The 23,821-nt window shown below is 38.0% G+C and overlaps 1 protein-coding gene across 3 annotated transcripts in view; it reads right to left on the minus strand.

The window, feature by feature from the left end:
* MFAP3L (microfibril associated protein 3 like) overlaps nucleotides 1–23,821 on the minus strand; it is a 60,712-nt gene that overhangs the window by 21,451 nt on the left and 15,440 nt on the right. For 2 of the 3 annotated variants that reach the window (XM_074274003.1, XM_074274002.1), the window contains exon 2: nucleotides 8,040–8,476. In XM_074274003.1, the coding sequence (XP_074130104.1) occupies nucleotides 8,040–8,340 (301 nt within the window). In that variant the 5' untranslated portion in view covers nucleotides 8,341–8,476. Of the gene's footprint in view, nucleotides 1–8,039; nucleotides 8,477–18,035; nucleotides 18,150–23,821 lie in introns of those variants that run through there. The other variant, XM_074274004.1, reaches the window with a different exon arrangement.

The following is a 23,821-nucleotide window of genomic DNA, read 5'->3' on the forward strand; positions in this document are numbered from 1 at the left end:
TCCTTGATTTATTCCTTTGCTTATCATCTTAAGCTAAGTGTGTGAAAGTAAGGCAAGCTATCTTTTTTTTTCTTCTACTATTGTTATGTTTTTATTTCATAAATTAATTAAATAAAAAAGAGTCAGGCAAGAGCATGGAGGTGGGGAAACAGGAATATAATGGATAAACAGTCCTTGAAATAGCTGGGAGTAGTTCTTATGATATAATAAGTATTCCGTGACTACTCTGTATTAGGTTCCATTAACCATCCTAAGACCCTGATGCTGTTCTTTTATTTCACCCTTTGTCAAAAAGAGCATTGAAAAATATAATTAAGATTGGGGATATTCCAGCACCACCTCAATGCTGGATCCTTTTGGCAATATATTTTACAGTTAACTATGGGCACATCCTTTGAGAGAACTTATAGAAAGAAAAAAATAAAGAAAAACCAATGAGAGCAACAGGAAGATTAGTGAAATTATGCCTGAATCAAAAGAGCGTTCAGAGTCCTGGGCTATCTCCATCGGAGTGTGAAAGAAAGGAGTGATGGTGATCTGACACAGCAACCTTGCTGCTTCAGTTAAGCGAGTCAACCTTTCTCACTTCCAACCCAAACTAATGATGGTGGATCACAGAACCTATCTCAGAATGGGAAGTGTGGCCAGAACTTTGCAACCATTTCTCTATTTCTGTATCAGCACCCTCCTCTCTCAGTGCTGTCAATCACTCACAGAGGGGCTTTATCAGATTAACCAATCAATGAAACAACCATTTACAAAGCACCGGTTCCCATGTGCAAGATGCTGGCTAGACACTGGGAAGATATCAAAGACATGAGTGAAATTCTGACTGCTCTCAAGGCGCTTATATTTTATTTATTAAAGAGATGAACTGAAAACAGCCGAGTTAGGTCTCTTCCTATTCTGTATCATAGCTCAGCAATAATATTCTCCAAAGACCCAGGATTTCATCAGCATGGGGGCTGGGCTATTTCCACTCAGGAAGAATATAAACCTTTTCATGACTTCATAGATGGGTTTCATGATTTGATGAGGCCCAAAACATTGCTCACTCAGTGAACAGGGTAAAAAGCCCTCTCTGAGCTTGGCTAGCCTGGTTCTCAGGTGACAGACAGTCTTTCACTGAGGCCATATCTGAAGGCTTTTCCAGCTTGTTCCAATATGCCAGCCTCCGCTGACACAGCCTTTGTGAACCCAGGGGACACTCCCTTACCACCAGAAGGTATCAGGAGGCTTTTAGTCTGTGTCTCTGTCATATGTATGTCCCAACTAAAATCCCAATATCAGCTAAATACTTAAACTATATCAACAACTTTAGATCAATATTATGATGTCAATAATTTATTATCATTTTCAAGTGATTCCAGTGATTTAAGTGTGGGTCAAAAAAAAAAAAGACTTGGAAGGTAAAAGACAGAGGAATAGTAGCTTCTAGACTAAATCAGATAAAGATGCCTCTCCCAGATGATGGTATCCAGGATCCCTCACTTCCCACACTGCTTATCAAATGTTTATTATTTATTATTAAATATAAAATTTCTGTCTGCATTTGCCTTAAAATTGAAACCTGCATCCATTCATTCATCATTTAACACCTGGAGACCTCAGTTTGCTCACTTAGAAAATGAGAAGATTGTAACAACATAGCCAAAATAACCACTTTATGATAACAAAGTATTTTTTACACATGTTCTTTTTTGAGCCTTACAGCGACACTGTGAAAGAGATGCTATGGTTTGTGATTCCAGTCTGATTTCTCTACTCTGTCCTTCCTTTTATCTTTTGTTCAAAGAAATGATAACTTCATGGCTTGCTCCCAAATTTAGTTGAATTTCTATGTACAGTAACAATATTCTTTATAAAGATATATATATTCACTCAGCACTTTTTATTTTTTCCTGGGGGAGGAAGGGACTAACATGTACATATGCATGTTACTTAGGCACATGTATGTGTATATATAGATACGCATATAAACATACATGTACACACATATATACACACATTTACAACCTTTTATACTGACTTTGGAAAATATCTATAATACACATAAGCATATATATATGTATATCTATGCCTACATATGTATATGTATAATTTTATACATACACATATATCTATATACATATATACATACTACCTTTTATACTGGCCCTAGAAAATATCTATTTGTATGTTTCTCTGAATATGCATATCTATTTATATATATACACATACACACATGTGTATATATATTTTATCTTTTCATATTATTTCATACTATTTACATAATCACATGCAATTATAATGGCTAACTAGGACATCAGGTGCAAGGTCATACCTTAGACAGGACATTTAGAACTGAAGGGGCTTGTTTCGGAGAGGTCACTTAATCTAATCTTTTTAATTTTTACTTATGAGGAACTTAATACCATCTTTGTTGTGATAAGCAAATTGGAGATTGATTACACTCTTGAACAGGCCAATAGCTTGTAAACCCTGAAACAAGACCAATATTGATTAACTACTTGATTGTTTTACACATTAAGACCAGTCAGGGGGAGGTTACTAATAAAAAATGAAGCCAAATATCATTGCTACAAAAATGCATTCCTCTTAGAAAACTTTGACCCTAGTGTTCTTCCCATTCATTGGGTCACGGAATTATAGAGCAGGGAGGTTTTTGGAGGGCTTGTCTTTACTGCACAGAGTAGTCCAACTAAGGTGGTCTTTCTACTCTAGGTCTCCTTGCTCTTTACCTTGATTACAAATAAATGAAATGAAAGAGCAAAGTAATGTGGGGCAAATTCATAATTTTATGGTAGGCTCATTAGTCTGAGAAAAGCTCTGGTGACTGATAACATCCTTCCTTCCCTGGAGAGGTTTTGGACCCCATAGTTCCCACACTTCCCAATGCCCAGGGATAACCTTGGCTGTAGTATCCATGTGGGCGGTGAATCCAGGCCCGAATCCTATTCTCCTTGTCTCAATGAGGGCAGTAGCCCCAGCAGTGACCCGGCCTGAAGTAGACTTGGAGAAGAACCAGGGCCGGAGTGTGTGTGAGGCTGAATGTGTGTGGGAAGAGTTCCCAGTCACTATGGTAACTAGGCATGTGTGATGTCACTTCCTGCTGGGACTATGAAGGTTAGGAAAGGGGATGAATTTATTGGAGTTGGTAAAGCTTCTTTAAGAACACTGTCTCTATTACTGACTGACTTGGTATCCCTGAGCCTCTTTTTCTGTAAAATGAAGGGGATGATGTCGACCTTTCCAGATATAACACTGACCTGAGATACCAGGTAAGGGTCTTAATGATCAATTGTTCTAACTTTGAAGATTTAAGAGGTTCCAGGATTGAGAGGTGGAGGTCAGTGCAAGAAGAATACCACCCAAAAGTGCAGCAGGAGCCAAGCACAAAGCCCCAGTACAGACTTCTGCTTGTAGTTGTCATTCAAGACCTCTGATACCTCACCCTCCAAGGAAGGTGAGACCAGACAAGCATGAGCTCTGGAAAGGTTCTACTGAGCTGGAAAGACTGCTAGTGGGCCCGTGTCTCTGCCCACAGAGGATGGAGCAATCTAATTGAGAGATACATTCATAGCTAGGTTGGCTGGATAGATTTTTTGGTCATAGAAAAGACTTTTTACTAAACTTTATAAGTGTTACAATCTATGTTAGTACAGGGCATGATCACACTTAGGGTAAAATCTAAGTAGAGAATTAATTTTAAAAAGCATTATTAAGTATCTACTGGAATGTTGATGTGGTTCAGCCATTTTTCAGTCGTGTTTGTGATCCCATTTGGAGTTTTCTTGGCAATGATACTGAAGCGGTTTGCCATATTTTTTCTCATTTTACAAATGAAGTAATTAAGGCAAAGTGACTTGCCAGGGTTACCACAGTAAATATGTGAGGCCAAATTTGAACTCAGGTGTTCCTGACTTCAAGTCTAGGGCTTTACCCAGTGCCATCTGGTTGCCATGAAGCTAGGTTCTAGGGGACATATATTATCAAAGTGAGATAGTAACTGTCTTTAAGGTCCTTACGTTCTCCTGGGAGATAATTCTATGTAGGTGGAGAGCACCTAGAGAGAGGGAGTCCAGGAGTAATATTTTAACAAAAGGAAGTACGAATTTCATACTAAATCCAAAGCTGCCAACTTTGGTCAGTTCAACTGGAGTAATGTAATTTATAAGAACTCTTGCTATTCCGTATAGACCAGGGGTTCTCAAACTACAGCCCGCGGGCCAGATGCGGCCTGCCAAGGCCGGGTTATGGCGAATGGGCTGAGGGGCAGAGACAGAGCATGAGTTTTTGTTTTTACTATAGTCCGGCCCTCCCATAGTCTGAGGGACAGTGAACTGGCCCCTATTTAAAAAGTTTAAGGACATTGGTATAGACATCTGAAATCTTACAACAGAGTACTTTTGCACAACAACCCTGGTAGGTAACCCGAGTATAATATTTCTACATTGAATATAGGAGGAAATTGAGGATCAGAGAAGTTATTTCAAATCTGGGTTTCCTTATTCCAGGTCCTGTGTATTTCTTGCACACGTACTAAAATAATGGTTCGATTATCTATCAGTCATACTTTGGAAACTTCAACCATTTAGAATCCTGATAGAAACCCAGAACTCAGGAGTCCTACTCATAAAATTAAAACATCATGGATTTATATCTAGAGGGGATCTTAGTGGTTGTCTACTTCCTGCCTTCATTTAGCAGGTGAGGAACTGAAGATCAAGAGACTCACAGGGAATAAATGATAGTTAGGATTTGAAACCAGGACCTTGTCATTCTAAAGCCAGCAATCTTTCCACCATATGAAGCTGCCCTCCAAATTAGCTTCCAAAGCTGGTTGTAGATAGGAGCGAAGAGAAGTTTATTAGATGTATAAAGCAGTATTTACAAGAGAGGAGACAGAAAAATGATCAACTATTGGGTTAAACAACTCTATATATCCTACAAATCTGAATGTCCCTTCAGCATCATTAAATTCACTCTAGAAAAATTTAAAAACCCAACAAAATGAAAAAGCATTCATTATGCAAGGGAACAGGAAGCAAACTGGTCCAAAAATCTTATTTTATACATGATGACTATTGCTGTGATTCAGTCATTTTTCAATCATGTCTGACTCTTTGTAATTTCAGTTAGAGTTTTCTTGGCAAAAATACTGCAGTCATTTGACATTTTCTTCCACAGTTCATTTCACAGATAAGGAAACCAAGGCAAGCAAGGTTAAATGACTTGTCAGGCTCCCACAGCTAGTAAGTATCTGAGGCCAGATTTGAACTCGAGTATTCCTCTACTTTAACCCTAGCTGGCATCCACTGTGCAGCTCAAGATTTTACAAATAGGAAGGAGCAGCCCAAAGTCAGATCCCCATTTGCTGTACAGAACTTATTTGAACACTGTTGCTTACATGTCTCCCCCATTAGACTATGAGTTGCTCGAGAGCAGGGACTGATTTGTGGTCTCTTTATATCCCCAATACTTAGCACAATGTCTGACTGGATCACAAAAGGTACCAAATAAATGCTAACTGATTGAAATTTTTTTTGTTCATTTTCAAAAACGCTTATTCTATCAGCGTGAGGATAAAACTGTCATCTATCAAAAGTAGAGAAAAATAGAATTAAAGAGATGTTACAACGTTCATGTCGGTATCTGTATCCACCTTGCAATTTGATGCTGATGATAATAATGATAACTGGCACCTGTTATGTGCCAGACACTGTGCTAAGTACTTTACAAATTTTCATCTTAATAACACTGGAAAAACAGGTGCTATTAATAATGTGATGACAGTTGAGGAAATTGAGGCAAACAAAGTTTAGAAGTGACTTGATCGGTCACAGCTCATAAGCTGGAATCTGATGCTGAATTTGAACACGGGGTCTTTCTGACTCCAGGACTAGCACTCCATGCACTATGGTGGCTATAGTGGCTGAGAACAGCTGAGCCTTGGTCATCGGTAGACTTGAGCAAAGTTCACTCTCTACCTGCCTTTACATCTATACTAAGGAGAACACTTGAATCAAGAGAGGTAGAGATCAATATAATAATAACGTATAGCTCTGGGAAGCTATTTCATGTGTAATCAACTCCTTTGACCCTTGCAGAACCCTTGTGAGAGATAGATAGTTAATAATAGTGAGTGTTATTATTCATATTTTACAGATGAGGAAATTGGGACTCAAAGTAGTTAACAGGCTTGCCTCAGGTCAGGCAGCTAATAATTGATGGAGCCCCAGGTCTTCAGTCTAGTAGTTCAGTGTCCTTCTCAATATAATAGATTAGCTCTCTCTCTCTGGAATAATCTTGCCTTTGTCACTTAACCAATGGACTTGTGCAGTCTTGGAGAGGTTACTTCACTTCTCTGGACATAATGTACTCATTTGTAAAATAAAGGGGTTGGACTAGGGATCTTAAGATCCCTTCAAGTTATGAGGTCTGTGGCTCTAGTGAGTCAGTCAAACATGAGACAATAACCATTTATTAAATGCCTACTACATGCCAGGCACTGTGCTAAACACTGGAAATAAACAGAGGCAAAAGGCAGTTGTTGTCCTGAAGGGGCTCACAGTCTTAGGGGGTGGACAACATGCAACAAACTATTGATTCTCCTTTGTTCTCGAAGAGGACCATGACATCAGGGAGATGATACCATGACACGCAAGTGAATTGGATTTAAGTGAAGGAGGGGGTATGTAAGCTCACCTGCCTTACCTTCCCCTCCAGAGCCATCTGGGTCCAGTGGCAAGATATAGATTAAGGTGACTAGAGATGGCCCTGGGTGTACATGCAACAAATATACAGATTATGTATAGCATAATAGAAGATGATAGAGAATTAAAAGAGAGAATGGGATTCCCCTCCCCTCCAAGATCTAGGTCTCTTCATTTTTGCAAATGAGCCACTTTTGGGGGGGCTTCTATATTACCATTTAGTACTATACAAGGACTTGGTGGCACAGCTGATGTAACAAAGATTTGATTTTAAATCTCAGCTCAAATATTTGCTAGCTATGTGACCTTGGACACTTAAATCATTTTTGTGCCTCAGTTTGCTCATCTGTAAAATGGGGAGATTTAATACCTCACAGGTTGTAAGGATAAATTGAGGCAACAGACACAAAACCTTAAAAGGCTATTTAAATGCTAGCTTCTGTTATTGGCTACTTAGCTCTCACGCCCTAAACAAGATTTATCCACACAAAAGCAGAAGAACCCAGCTGGAGGAGCTAAATTCTCCCTTGGGCCTTAGTCACACTCTTGAAGCAAGCTGTGTGCTAAGGGACTTGCATTGCCACAAAATGCCCTAAATAAATCTAGCTCATTAAAAAACGCTCTCTCCTCTGCTATCTTTCTGGCTGTTGCATCTTCCTTCCCTCTACAAGAAGCTATCTGGAAATTTAAGTCAGTCTCAGATAGCGAAGAGTGGAAAGACTCCTGCGTGATAGCGATGGATAGCGTCTGGGGATGTGCTGTGATGAATAATAACGTGAGCAGCTCAAATTCATATGGTGCTTTAAGAGGGGCACAGAGCTCTTCTGTTTGCAGAGTGCTCATTTGATCCTGTGTGGTAAGTGCTATTTCACAGATCAGGAAACTGGGCTGAAAGGGGGCTTCCTTGTAGGAGTCGGTGTGTAATTTGCACTGTTGTCATTTTAAATGACAGACAAAAGGTGAACTGATTGCTGCTTTCAAACACAGGCTAATCATAGTTTTATGGAGCTGAGAGCAACCTTGGGAGGATCATCTGATGTAATTGCCTTATTTTGCAGCTGGAATAGCCGAGGCCCCAGAAGTCACCAGAGGTCAGTTAGTGGCAAAAGTGAGATTAGAACCTCGCACCCCTTCATACAGTGTGCCCATGCCCCTGCCCCCTCCCAACTGTGTACGGTCAGTGCTGTTTCTCCCTCTTCCACGTGTTTTCTGACTCATGAGAAAATATAAAACAAGACAGTATAAAAACAGCTTTTGTGCAGTGCTTTGGCTTCCAAGGCCTCATTTAGAATGCATGAAATTTAATATAACATTTGGTCTTACCTCCTCCTGTGCCCTCCTGGTCTTCCTCTTCCTTCAGTAAGTGGCCATTGGAATTATACCACTTGAAATGAGGGTCAGGGATGCCGTGAATGTTACAGTTGATCAAGGCACTTTTCCCTTCCTTGACGATCACATGGTCCACTCGGGCAATAATGACAGGCATGGATCCCAAAACCATGTCTGTGCTGTTTAAAGTGCTGTTAGTTATATTCTTAGCTGCAGCAAGAGTTGCTAAGAGGCTTATTAAGAAGGGCACAGGAGGCAAGAGGCACGCTCTCACGCTGCTCTTCAGTCGATTCATTTTTCTTTCTTTGCTCTGTAAGGCCACAGAGAGGTGGTTGGCTGATGGAAACTCCTATTTGGCTGGACGCTGTCCAGGACAGGCCACAGGAAACACTTATCCTTGATCCATGGAGCCGCTCCTTGCTTAAACAAGCCTGTAAAAAGATTACAGAACCAAAAAAGTACTTTATTATTATAAAAGTATGAACACATGCATACATACATACACACACACACATTTTATTTTATATATATATATATATATATATATATATATATATATATATATATATATATATATATATATATATATCACTAAAAGACAACTCTTCATTGTCTTTATCCAGCCATTCTGGAGAGTAATTTGGAACTATACCCCAAGGGCTATCGAACTGTGCATACCCTTTGATCCATCTCTACTGTGTCTATATCACAAAGAGATCATAAAGGAGGGAAAAGGTCCCACATGTGCAATAATATTTGTGGTAGTTCTCTTTGTAGTGGAAAGAAACTGGGAACTGAGTGGAAGCCTATCAATTGGAGAATGGCTAAATAAATTGTGGTATATGAATGTTATGAATATTATTGTTCTGTAAAAAACATCCAGCAGGATGACTTTAAGGAGACATGGAGAGGCTTAGATGAACTGATGCTAAGTGAAATAACCAAAATCTGGAGATCATTATATATGGAAACAGCAAGATTAAATGATGATCAATTCTGATAGATGTGGCTCTTGTCAACAATGAATTGATTCACACCAGTTCCAATAGTCGTGTAAAAGCCATCTACACCCAGAGAGAGGATTGTGGGAACTGAGTGTGGACCACAACATAATATTTTCACTTTTTTGTTGTTGTTTGCTTGCATTTTGTTTCCTTTCTCATTTTTTCCTTTTGGATCTGATTTTTCTTGTGCAGCATGATATTTGTAGAAATATGTATAGAGGAATTGCACATGTTTGACATATACTGGATCACATGTTGACTGGGGAAGGGAGAGGAAAAGGAGGGAAAAAATCAGAACAGAGGGTTTTGTAGGGGTGAATATCAAAAATTATCCATGTATATACTTTGAAAATAAAAAGCTATAGTTAAAAAAATAAAAGACAGTTCTTCATACTTCTGGCCACACAAAGTTTATCTATAAACACAAATTCCATGGATAGCAAATTAAACTTCAAATAAGAGCTCTGATGACATATAAAGTTCTTTCACTTGATTTTTAAAGATATAGGACTTTGGGTTTTGGTTTTAAAATAGAATCCTGGCTTTTCAGACAACTTCACCACATGGTGAAGTGAAACTTCACCAAAGGTCGTCCTCAAGACCATATCTTGGTGTGCAGTTGACACCAGGTTTTCAAAGGCTAGTCAAAGTATATAAGCTCTGGTGGGTGCTAGTAAACAACTAACAAGGATATATTAAGCATATGCTAGCCAGAGGCAGTGTGGCGTGATAAATAATTAGCCTCAGAGGTAGGAAGCTCTGGATGCAAAGTTTTGCATCCAGTACATATTAGGAGGGTGACATTGGGCAAGTCACTAACTCTCAGGATCCCTAAGTATCTCTTAGAGATATAAGCTGAAGAGCTGGTGCTGACTGGCACTAGTAGAGGGAATCCCCTGCATTTCTATAAGGATGAAATCATGCATTCACCAAAAACCAAATGTTGTAGATAATACACAGACGAACAAGGAAACAGCACTTGTCCTCAAGCTTACATTCTATATTAGAATACTCTATAATCTTCTATAATACTCTATTCCATATTAGAATACATTCTATGATAGAAATGTGTACATGCATGTGAAACTCTGAGTTCAAGACTGGAGAATTTGCAAAAGGCTTTCCTCACTGGTTGAGGATTTCTTCTTCCTTGTTTCAAGACAAGGAACTTGTCTTGACTCCAGATCTTCTTTAGGTGGAAATCCAATAAGAAAAAAGACTTTTGATACACCAGATGTAGGAGAAATCTGGTGCTTCAAAATGTTCCTAATTTGAATTTATCTTCCAAAAGACTTCAGGAAATTTTTCTTTAAGTGAGATTAGACTCACACACTTGAGTTTTCTCAACATTTCATTCCCAAAGGAAAACTTAACATTCTTTGTATTGTCTGGTATAGTCTATGTAATATCTCTGATATAGGGGGAAAATGGCTTTACTTGCTGTTTACTATTTGTGATGATCTTCTGTGTAATCAGCATCATGGGAAGCAGTCAAGTCTTTTCAATAAATTTGGAACACCTTTTCCTCTTTAAGGGCTAATAACCAGAAAAATGGCTTGATCCCAAGAAAAGAATTATTTCTCCTAGACACATGATAAGTGTATGTGTGCAGGACAGAGATTATCCTAGTTAGTATTCCCTCTCTGAGGAGAGCAGAGTGGCCAGTCTTATGGTCCCTTCTCTAGCTCCTTCCAAGAGGGAATCAAGTTTCCTCTTCAGCAGCATTTAGACAAACTCATATAAATAAAATGCAGGAAATAACTTCCTACACACACACGCACAAACAGAGGCACATGCGTGCACATGCACATGATGCATATGTGTTGTATAAATGTCTGGGGGAAAATATTAGCAACTGGGGAAATTGTAAGCATTGCTTCTTGAGCTGAATTTTAAGAAATCTAGGCATTGTAAGATGTCTCAGAAAGGCTGTGAGGAGAGGACTAATGATGGAGTATGTATCTATTGTTTGATAGGGTAAGCCCAGTTAAGTGAAAGAATTGTCACCAGCTTGTCTGTGCAGGGTAATAAATTTTTTAGTTCCATAAACAGAAACTCTTCAAGTCTCTTGATAAATGGATAGACTGCTCTCTGCTTGCTGCTGAAATCACAAATTCTTGAAGTTAGATTTTAAGATCCTTAAAAACTTTTTTGCACCTCCAGAATCTGGTACCTGGTAGGTATCCAAAAAATGCTTCTTGATTAGTTAACCCTTTATTTTGTGAGGCAATTGGGGTTATGTGACTTGCTCAGGGTCATACAACTAGTAAATATTAAATTTCTAAGTCCGAATTTAAACTCAGGTTTACCTGGTTCCAGAGCTGGTACTCTTTATCTACTGAGCCATCTAGCTATATGTGGGTATTCTCCTTCTGTCTCCTTTCCCAGTTCTTATGTTTTCATAATGTGCCTCCCAGACTTTCAAATGCAATTGAGACTTTTGAGTCTCATTTAGAATCATAAGATCTCCCAACACAGGTGGTTATCAACACGATTACTCTCCTGTTATGCATGAGAAATCCCAAAGGAATAATATTGGCTGCAGATCCCTAGTTCACTCAAAAGGGAAGAAAATACTAGGGTCAACATCTCATGATGTTCAGGCTTCCATGTTCTATACACTCGGGCATTCCTATCTCTAGGGAGGCTAAGCCTGATGCACTATCACTGTGTGTCCAAGGGTGATAGGAAGAGCTTAAAAAGGGTTATTTATTTATGATGACCTTGCAGAGTTTTTCTACCTTCCCTCATTTGGCACTGAATTGTGGTTTTCCTGCAGTAAGAGCATAGAGCAGCTTTCCAACCTCAAAATAGTTTACTAAATTAGATATGCTTCCCTATCAGCTTTTCATTTAAAAGTCATGAAACTGCTAAATGTGCCCCCTTTTTCTATTTTTGTTCAAAATATCCTTATTAACATGTATACTTGAAGTGAATAAAATTAGATCAAGGAAGGGTTTTTTTGTCTTTCTTTTAAAAATATGCTTTGTTATATGAGATGTCTCTCAGGGAGAGGGAAGGCAGAGATACAAGAGGAAATTTAGGTGATGTGAAAATAAAAGATATCAATAATTATTTTTTAAAGATTGGAACATAAAAGAAACATGGAATGTCTTTAAGAATATAATCCTTCAGTGTTCTTTGAGTTAAAATGTCAAAGGCAGGTGAGGGTCTGAGCACCTAATTTGGGAAGAGCTAAATCTAATAAAATAAACAAGGTTGATCATGGGGTGAGGGGGGAGGATGGGGAAGGTTCAGAGAAGGTAGACAGAGTAATGAAACTTGATAACAATTGCAGCTATTCTATAATGAACAATCTCAAGAAATGGGCTTCTCTATGCAAAGGCAGAGTGACCTGTATTTGACAATTTCTGGCTACATTACAGAGGGCAGATGTGTTGGATTAGACAGACTCTGAAGTCCCTCCCAACTGTGATGTTCTGTGAAGACTTTGTTCCTTTAAACATGTGTGTGTATGTGTGTGGGACCCACCCTTGTTATATTCATTAGTGTGGTGAACTTTTTTAGAAGTTCTATCTATGCAGTTTTGCAATTGTTCTTCAACTTAAAGGTCTTCAGCGTTTCCTAAAACACTGAGCCAGTTTGTCAGTCAATAAACATTTAATAGGCATTATGCTAAATGCTGGGGATACACATACAAGCAAAAGGGAGCTTCCTCCTGATAGGGAAAGACAACACATGAAACATCATTAATGGGTAAGGCCTTTCCTCTGAATGGGGATTCTGGGAGGAATTCCCAAGTGGAAGAAGGGGGCTGGAAGTATGGAGGAAAAAGGCAAAGTCTGAAAGTCATCATGAAATCAATCTACAAGCATTTCTTCTGACCCTCAGCCCAGTTCTTTATTCACTATTCTTCTACATTATCCTGCTTCTCCCACAAATATGCATATAAAAAAAGTGCTAGTAACAGGAAGAATACAGAGAGACTTGGAGAGACTTGCATGAACTGATCCTGAGTGAAATAAGCAGAACCAGGAGATCATTATACACTTCAATAACAATACTATATGAGGATGTATTCTGATAGAAGTGGATATCTTCAACATAGAGAAGATCCAATTCAGGTCCAATTGATCAATGATGGACAGAATCAGCTACACCCGGAGAAGGAACATTGGGAAAAGAATGTGGACTATTTGAATTTTTATTTTTCTTCCCAGGTTATTTTTACTTCCTGAATCCGATTTTTCTTGTGCAACAAGAGGACTGTACGGATCTGTACACACATATTGTATCTAAGATATATTTTAATGTTTAATATGTATGAGACTCCTGCCATCTAGGGGAGCGGATGGAGGGAGGGAAGGGAAAAATTGAGTGCAAGGGACAATGTTGCACAAGTTACCCATGCCTATCTTCTATCAATAAAAAGCTATAATTTTTTAAAAATGGACAAACAACATTGTCTAAACCAAAAAAAAAAAAAAAAGTGCTAATGGGGAGAAAGGTACATTCAGTTGAAGAAAGCAGATATTTCCAGAGAATATATATCTACTAAAAGGTGGATCTATTTTTCATTATTAATTCTTCTTAAGGGATGGGGTGAAAGGGAGTGAAGAGAATTTGGAATTCAGAATTTTTAAAAATGAAGAGTAAGAATTGTTTTCACATTTAATTGGGAAGTATTTAACAAAATAAATAAAAAAAGATATTTAATAAAGAGAATTCTTTATACTAGCAAACCCCTCCCCAAAATACCAACCCAAAACATAACCATGGAAAAGGAACAATTCTCCTATTATGTTCTAGTAACGACTGTAGTCAAAAACACAATTATTGTTCTACAAAGACATGCCATCTCTTCAGAGGCCTTATGAAGCGATTTTCATCTCAATGCCATGATTTCCCAGGGTAAACTGATTATTTCCCTCATAAGGAGAAAAAGAGCTTTGGTTTTCAAATGGCACACGTGAAACAGATTGTTTAATTCACAGGTTGTTTGCAACAAAGAATGCTTTGACTATGAATACTCTGCTGGTGTTAATTTATGATTCAAACCAAGTATTGAACTGATTGACAATAAACCAGCTCATAGAATTTAGTGAGTTGTGAATGTACTGTGTAATGCTCTGCAGGTAACTTTATTGTTGTTGTTGCTTTATACTGAAGTCAATTTATTTGTCACCAAATGGCTGGAATATGGAAAAATAAAATGATTTAGATGCATAGAAGTACTGTTTATATTTGCACATACACATGGGAAGCTTTTTAAGTGCCACATTTCCTAGTCTCTTGAATTGCTTATGATCTCTTTAATTGTCAGAGTCCATTACTTTGTGGTTAAGTACCAAAGCCCACAGGAATTGAGCTACCAAGTCATTCATAAGGAGAAGCCAACCAGATAAACCAGAGTATAAGCAATGTCAGGAAGGGTGGTGCCAGAAAGCAAGCCCAATGATCATTAAGGAAAGATGGCAAAGAATGCTGGTTCTGGATCAATAAGACTTTGATATACAGGAAATGTATTCACTTCAGACTTCAGTCTTAATGTGCTTTTTATCTATATCTATTCACATCCCCTTAGGGGGTCATCTGCACCTGTTCTACTTAGCTGCAACATATGCTGTCCATACTTGAATATCCCTCTCAGCCCCTAGACAACAAAGGAGGAAGGTAGGCACTTCCACTTCCAGAACTTGTTCTTCGTCAATTCAGCAACTTTCCCTCATCTGCATGTCATATCAACCAGACCTCAGCAGTAATTATCAATGTGTACTCCAATATCCCAGATCATTCTCTTTCCTTTACCAGAGTTCAGAAATTGGCTGGAAGTTTCTGTCTATCCCTTTGTACTTGAGGAATTTAGGACACCTGTCATTTCCCTCTTCAGGATCTTGACACCTTAGTTCACCGACTTCCTAACCCTCCATGATTTATACGTTCATGCTAATTCAGATACTCTTATGGATGGTCATACCTTTGATCTCACCATCATCCATCCTTGTCCTATTTACATCAAGAACTCTGAAATTTCTCTAGTGATGCCCATGGGAAGAGAGAAACATAGGACCATGTTTTTAGAGCTTGAAGGAACCTTAGAAACCATCTAGTAAATACTTTGATTTTACAGAAAAGGAAATGAGACTCAGAGAAGTTGAGTGATATTTACCCAGATTCATAAGGAGTAAGAGAGACAAGATTTTAACCAATGTGCTTTAATTCTAGTCTATGACTCTCACTGCTCTCCTAGTCATTTTGCTTTGGCTTTATTTTCCTTACTTCCCAATTTTGACATTTGAGTGCTCACTTATTATTAATTACCAATTAATATATTATCAATTTTCCAAACCTTCTGCCTTATCTATTTGTGCCTTGCCAGATCTTAAACTTGGATTATCCTTATCATCTGCTTTCTGTGTTCTTATTTAAATGCTTCTAAATGCTAAAGGCTACTAAAAATTTGGCCCATAATGGACTTAACTGGGTCCTATTGAGGCAATTATTTTATTCTTCCCTAATTTACTCTCTGTCATACAGTGGTTTTTCCAAATCTCTTCTTCCTCTTCAAGTCTCACATACCATTCCTCCCTTATCAGCAGAGGACCTATGCATACACTTTGCTAAGAAACTTCTCCCTAATTCTGTGATCTCAGGATTCCCAATTCTTTCCATCTTTAATCTCTGATAAAGAGGTAGCTACTCTCCTCATCAAGCCTGACCATCAATCCCCTTATTCAGGCCTCCATTCCTATTCCCTCCCTTTTCTTCCATCAACTTAAACTTGTGATCAAGTATTTCTCATTCCTTCTATCTTCAATCTTTCTCTATATTGGCTCTTTCTTTAATGTCTATATACATGCCATTACACATCTGTAATAAACTTTTATTTCATTCTACTTGTATCCACTTAAGCTATCACACTATATCTTCTCTTTCACGGCCAAACAGTAGAAAAAAAAATCTGCATTTGTTTCTGTCCCTTCTTTTAGAAGATAGAACTTTAGCTGAGACTTGTAGAAAAGCTAGAGATGAAGGAGAGAAGTACGTAGAGCAGTCGTGAACATGTTCAGTTCTGAAACAGTGTTGGGTGTGAGGAACAGCAAGGAAATCAGACTTCGGTATAAGATGGAAAGCTGGGACTTTATGAAGTTTATGAAGGATTTTAAAACAAATGATTTGGTCCTGGAAATAATGGGGAACACCTGGAGTTTGCTGAATGGAGGGGTAGTGGGATCAAACTTGTGAAGATAAATTTGATTGCTGAGTGAATGATGGATTGGGATAAAGAGAGATTTGAGACACAGAGACCAACCAATGAGGTGATGAGGAAATGAGGGCCTGGATCAGAATGATATCTCCAACTGCATAATGTACATTTGAAACTGGATGTCCTATAGATATAGCCTAAATGAGAATTTATATTTTTCTTCCAATCCTTTCTCTTCTTCCAGGTTTCTTATTTCTATTGAGGGGACCCCAATGCTGTCAGCCAGCCAGGTTCACAACTTTGGAATCATCAATTTTTCACACTCTCTTAACCTTTCTCATATCCAGTCAACTGGGAAGTCCTGCTGTTTTTATGGCATCAACTGCAGAATACATTTGGCAGAGAAAGAAACTATGTATGTTACTTGCCTTTAAGGTCATTTACTAAATCAGTGACAGTCTGGATGACTTTGTGCCTAATAACATGAGGGGTGCTCTGATGATAAAGAAGAACATGAGAGACCCTCAAGGAACTTATACTCCATCTACAAAAAATAAACTTACACTTGAAACAGAAGGGGTAGGTGGATAGAGCACTAGATTGGAATTAGGATATATCTGAGTTAAAATCTGGCCCTCGATATTCACCAGCTCTGTCAGGGTCCTGGATATATTTCTTACTGCCCCCCTAGCATGTTTCTTCTTCTGTACAATGGGGGTAATAACAGAATCTACCTTCCAGGATGGTTGTAAGAAGTATTTTAAAAGTGCTTTGGGAACCACAAAGCTAAATAAATTCTAGCTATTATGATGATGATGAAATAATTAAGGAAGTATTCTATTCAAACACCAAAATAGCTTGACAGTCATTAAGTGCAATTCAATTATCAAAAATTTACTAAATGCTTAATGTGGGCAAAGTATTATAGAGCTAGGTTCTAGGAATATCAAGTTTTTAAAAATAGCCCAGTCCCAGACTTCAGAAATTGCCAAAGGAGATAACTGAACTTAAAAAAAAAAAGTTATCATTTTTCCCATTGTATTCCCTGCTAAAATTATTCCAAGAGATAAGGTGATTTCTAAGGTTTTTAATTTAATGAATTTCAATGATTGTACTTAAATTTAAGGAACTGCACCTATACTGAAACTACTAATTAGTAAAAATTGTTTTAGCCTGAGTTAGACCAAAGTGAACAAGCAAAGATCAAAGAATTGGGACTTGGAGTTTCAGACCATAGGATGAATTCTCTTGCCTGAACCTCTCAAGCCCTGGTTTTACAAGAAAATAGGTTTGTTTTTATAGACGTACACACACACACACACACACACACACACACACACACACACACACACACTCTCTCTCTCTCTCTCTCTCTTTCTCTCTCTCTCTCTCTCTCTCTCTCTCTCTCATATTCCAAAGAATATAGCTTGAGTTTAGGTCTCTAGAGAAAAAGTGAAAAAGTTCCCAGTTTCCATGCAAGCATTCAAAGACACAATCCAATGGTTATATATAGAAAAGTCTTGATTTCACCCTACAAAAAAAGGCAACACACAAAGGACTTATGTCCAAATCTAAAATAGTTAAGACAAATCCCCTTCTCTCTTCAATGAGTCACACTTCTTTGCAGAAACATTTTCAGTCCTCTGGACTCTTAGCACTAACCAGTAAATTGTAGCTTCCCCACAAAAGGAAAACATTTCAGGATTAATAGAAAGTTGACTTTTCACCCTTCAGGAAGCACCACTTCCCCGGAGTAAATTCAGACATAAGAAAATATTAACAAGTGAAATAAAAGTATGTCAGTTCACAATCTATTACCTTAGAGACAGCCACATGGCCAGTTCGGAGAATTGTATCATGTCACTATGGATAACATTTCAAGACCTAAAAAAATATACCACGAGTACAAATGATCCAGTTGCTTGAAATAAAGCTCAATAAAGCATAAGAACAAAGAACACGGATGCCAAACCCTGCCAAAACCAGGGTTTAGCAGAAAGTACAATGAGTAAATTGTTAAGCTTCATGTGACTACCCATAGCCTCTGGGAAAACTTCTTGAGGTTAGCTTATTTCTACAAATACTGGAATGAAAAGATTAAGCAAGCAGCTGATCTTCCTTCTATTACACCGCCCTTGCTCATTTCAATGGTAAAAAAAAATTTTTAAATAAAAATTCCATTAAGATATAGGGTTTAATGAACCTCATATTCCTGTACCTATGAGTAAATATGACTTCTTTCTGACCTAAAAGATCTCTGCAGCTGGGGAGAGGCAGAGGAATTAGTGGGGAGGAGGAATTGTATAAATATACATATCTTGATTTTCCCCCATCCACAATGCTAAATGATTCTGGAAATTATCGAAAATTGTATGTTCTGTCTTATCCTACTCTTCATATCCAGAATGATTACTCAAATGATCACTGGTACCTTTGTACCACTGATATCTTTGCATGGCCATGACTAGAAAGAATATGCATTTGATCTTCCAGTGACATTCCTATGATTAAGTATAAATCCTCATCCATATCATGCCCAAGAAACATGAGTGTCCCCCAAGACTTTGTGCTGGGCCTTCTTTTTGCTCAGTGATCTCATCTCCTCCCTGGAATTCAATGACCATCTTTATGATGGTCATTTGATCTTTTTAATCAGCCCTAATCTCCATCCTGATTTTCAGATTCACATTTCCAACTGAGTGTTGTACATCTCAAATTGAACGGACTCCTTCCCCTCACCCTCTAGTCCCTTACCAGTCTGTTGCCAATGCATGTTGATTTTACCTTCCTAACATTTGTATATGTTCCCTTCTCTCCCCTCCCCTCTACTACCTTCATCAGTTTCCTACTGGTCCTAGTTACTTCTCTCCTGGACTGATACAATTGGCCTGCTGGTCAGTCACTCTGCCTCTCCAGAACATCCTTCACTTAGCAGTCAACTGACTTTCCTTATTGGTTTTCCAACCAAATTGGTTGATAAATTTTAGTTGTGCAAGGCTCAGAGAGAGATTAGTGCATTTGTTCATAGTCACAAGGTAAATGAGGGTCAGAGGGCAGTTCTGAATCCATTTCTTCCTGACTCAAGACCAGCTCATACTTAACTTCTCATTTTACTTTGACTCCAAATTCCATCTGAGTAGGGATTGTTTAATTTTTTGGGCAGCCCAGGGACAGAATGGATAAGGCACCGGACTTCAGGTTCAAGAAGACCTGATTTCAAATTTTATCTAAATACTTACTAGATATGGCTGTAGGCCAGGCATTTAATTTTTCAGCTTCAGTATCCTTATCTATAAAGTGGTGTTAAAATCAAATGGGATAACATGAAAAATAATGTATAAACTTAAAAACCTACTTGTTTTCTAGCAATTATTATTTTGATTTTATATCCCTCTTTGTATTATTTTGTCTTAAGCACTTACTTGCATCTGGCAGATGTTTAAATGCTTAATAAATGACTAGTGATCTGTTAGCTGATCAGTAATGATAGAAAAAATAGCAAATAGTTTTAAAAATAGGTCAGTTTCCCCCTCCCACCCCTTCCCACCTTCACTGGGTTTAAGCATGAATAAGAACTGCATAGGGTAAGATATGAATTATTTGACTTTTGTTAACTACATTGTTAACTACACAAGTGGCAAAAATCCCCCAAACCATGAGATCAAAGATTGACCCAAGTATCTAACATTTTAGTCTCTATCACTTTTTGCAAAAGCAAATAAAACAAATATTCCTTAAATTCTTTTCCCTCCGGCTCCTTTTCCCACGTATGTGTATTCGATTTTAAATACTCATGGTTAGTTTCGAGCAAGGACAATGGAAACCCAAATCCACTTGTCAGGGTAATTTGCAATGCAAGCATGTTCCCACAGACCTGACTCTAGCCTCCAAAAACAAGTCATCCAACTTTTTTTTTTTCCAAATTAGATAAGTAGCTATCCTAGCATTCAAGGGCAAATCACTGGTATGAAACACATGGTCTTTTCCATACATCTTTTTTTTTTTCTTTTTTAAGATTCTGAAGACATCTGTGTATGTAGATTTTTCAATGCCTGTAGAGATAAAAGCAATTTGGGGTGCTATTTGAAAGGATTAACGTAATATTTTAATGGTTTCTACTCATGGTAGAGCAGTAGGTTAAAGTAATCTCTATCCCTCCAAAAGAGTTAAAACCATAAGATTATAGATTTAGCGCTGGAAGCACTTTAGAGCCCATCTAAGATGGGCAATACTTTCAGAAGGGAGGAAACTAAAACCCAGGGAGACAAGAAATGCTTTGGGTAAGATAGGATTTAAACTCAAAGTGTCTAATCAAAGTCAGTGTTCTTTCCACTTTGCTATGCTCTCTCATATATTACTGATTTCAATACTTCAAGGAACCATGGTTTTCTTTTCACTGAGAGATCATATCCTTTTAGATGGTCTCTGTGAGTTACCATGACTGAATTTTTTTTTTTAATCATCTGACCATCAGACAGACTTCTCTTTTAGATATACAACCTGTTGCCCAGCCTTTATCAACACATTTTTTTGGTAGGGCCTACCGAGTTTGTCCTTTAGTGGTATAACTTTTTGAGAGTCCTGAGGCACCTCCATGTCTCAATGAACCATTGGAATAGAGTATTAATGGAGGTTAAGGTGCCCATTTTGGTTAATAATTCACATATGCAACAATTCAGCCCATTTACTCATTGCTAACGAGGTACAAACTGTGATTTCTAGGCTCACATTAACCCACAGGAGCTACTGGTAGTCATTGACTTTGTTCTTTTCATTCTCTTTATAACCATGAGCAGCAGATTGATGAAATAGAGGGACAAGGGCCACCACCAACAATGGTTATGTCAGGAGGAAAAATACATTTTCTTAAAATAACATGTTTTGTTTCTCAAATATAATATTAATGACTAGCATTTATTTTCAGGTTTGTAAAGCATTTTACATATTTCATTTAATCCTCATAATAAACTTATGAGGTAGAAGCATGCTATTATCTTTATTCCCATTTTCTATGTGAGTAAACTGAAAATGAGGTTAAATGACTTGTCCAGAGTCACATAGCTAGCAAGGACCTAAGATGAAGTCATGCTGACTCCAAGTCTACTCCGATCTACTGTTCTACCTAGCTGCCTCTGAAACAAGAATCTGTCAAATTTAGGGTCCTAAACATCTCCACCTTAAAAGACTGAAATTTATTTTTATTGGGGACAATTTATCTTGTTCTGCCTGGTCCATTCCTTAAATTTCAGTGTTAATTTCATGAAAACAATCTATAAGAGATTAAGCATCTTTTTCCGCATCTATCAGGGACAGACTGAAAAGATGATTTTAATTGGCAATCACCTTAAATGAAGGTTTCACAACTGTTGATTTGTTACTGAATATATGGGCCAGATAACCTTGAGAATTAGAAGAGACTTGTTTAGATGAGTTATTGTTGCTATAATTCATTAAAGAAAATAACATTATATTCCTTCCCTTCCATCCTCCTTCTTTCTCTGTCTTTGCTGGAGGGAAAAGTGCATTTTTATTGAAGTTTGGCATTTAGATAAAATCATTACCATTTGATCTCTGAAAAACTAGTAGGGCATCTCTCTGAATTTCTTGTTGTTTCAATGTGATACTTTCTATTGGCCAGAAGAGATGGCTATCAGAGAAAAGGTAACTGGAACAGCGCCAGAATCGCAGGGGAGAGGTGTAGGTTTGTTTATGAAGCACTTAATGAAGCACAAGCAAGGCCTTTAAAGCTTTTTCTCGTTGGGATCTAGAATTAAACCATATGCAGCAGAATCTAATCCCACACCTGTCCAAATATGCATCTAATACATACAATAGAAAGAGAGCAAAACTTGGGAGTTACAGGAGTTGAATTCAAACTCTGACTCATTTACTACATGTATAAATTTGGACAGGTAAAATTTACCTCATATTTCTTATTTGTAAAATGAGGGTATTGTTCAACATGGCCTTCTATTTCTAGGAAGATTCCTTGATACATAGATAGTTGGTCTCCCTTAAAGATAACTTAGAGATCATTTAATTCAAGCCTTTGTTTTATGGATTAGGAAGGCAAAGAGATTTTCTAACTTGTTAGAGGTCACACTTAATTCTGGTGATAACTTCACTGATGCCTAGGAATCTTTATATTATTCTCTTATAGACTCTTAGGTCACAAATTTAGAGCTTTGAAGCATTGTACTCAACATTGTAATCAAACCCCAAAATTTTAGTCAAGAAACTGAGACCTTCAGAGATAAAGTCCCCAAGGACACATAGCTAGAGGGAATGGCAGAACTGGGATTTTGAACCTCTAGTGCTTTCACTCATGTCAAGCATTCTTTCCCTTATGCAACTCTGCCTTGTAAGAGTTGCTGCAGTTCAGAAAGATTACATAAGTCTCTACTGAATGCCTTATAAAGTCCAATTTCTGTAATCTCTTTCTATTCTCTTCAAAATTCTAATTCAATCCCTGCCTTCCTCATTCTTAACATAGTATCTCTTTCCTATTAAAAAAAAAATGGAAATCATTGCAAGTGAGTTCCCTCAGTGGGCCTTCTATCATGCTCAAACTCTCTCTGCATCCTGGTACTTTTCTTCTTCATTTCCATCTTTTGAGCAAGAAGCATTCTTCTCTGCTACCAAGGATAGATACTCTCTACTTGTATAACTGATTTTTACTCCCCGCTCACTGGAAATTAAGACTATTCCAGGACCCATCCAGGGCTTTGAAAGGCCAGCTTGTCCTTACCTTGCCTGGTTCCAGGCCTCCATAGCACCTCCTGGATGTTCCAGTCTTGCTGCCCCTTGTGAATCTATCATCCTCCACCTTTCTGTATAGCTGTTTTATCTTCCCTCCTTAGAATGTAAGCTCCCTGAAGGCAGGGACTGTTCCTTGCTTTTACTCCTAATGCTAGTGCATAGCCCTGTCTCTACCATATCAAGTTTTTAATAAACATATTACCTGTCTGTCTATACATGTCTTTATCTAGCTATGTATGCATCCATCTATCTATCATCTAACTCCTCATCCCTTCTCATTTTCAGGATCTTGTTTCCACAATGACTTTCCAGATTCAGTCTCTCTTTCTTTCCTGATCCTTTCCTTCTGTCCACAGTATGTTCTGGAAAAACTCCTAAAGAAATCCTTCTTCTGTTCCTACTATCCCCTCATTTATGAACCACTGAATCCCTCTGCTAGGACAAAAATGATACCTAAGGCTTGATGTCAGGGAAAATATCCTAACAATTAGAATTGTCCAAGTGTAGAAGGGGGAGAGCTTCTCTTTTCTTAGAGGTTATCAAGTAGAGACTGGACAACTATATGTAATGAGAATGCCTTTATTGTGTGGGTCAGACTAAAGGATTTCTTATACTGTTTGGGTTGAGGAGGGCATGTTCTTTCCTTAATCCCTTTAGACTTGCCTTTGACACATTGCAAGCCTCGATGGCTATTATTCCAAAGCAAAAGAGCCCCTGAAACTCTTTGCTTCTCTCATACTTTCTTGAAGTGCAAAAATCCAATGAATCCTGACCCCTGTATTATTGCATTTTAATAGAGGGCTAGCTGCTCTGAATATTAAATTGTTGGAAGGAGAAGAAAGAAG

This window comes from Sminthopsis crassicaudata, chromosome 6 (genome assembly GCF_048593235.1).
Source record: "Sminthopsis crassicaudata isolate SCR6 chromosome 6, ASM4859323v1, whole genome shotgun sequence".
Lineage (NCBI taxonomy): Eukaryota > Metazoa > Chordata > Mammalia > Dasyuromorphia > Dasyuridae > Sminthopsis > Sminthopsis crassicaudata.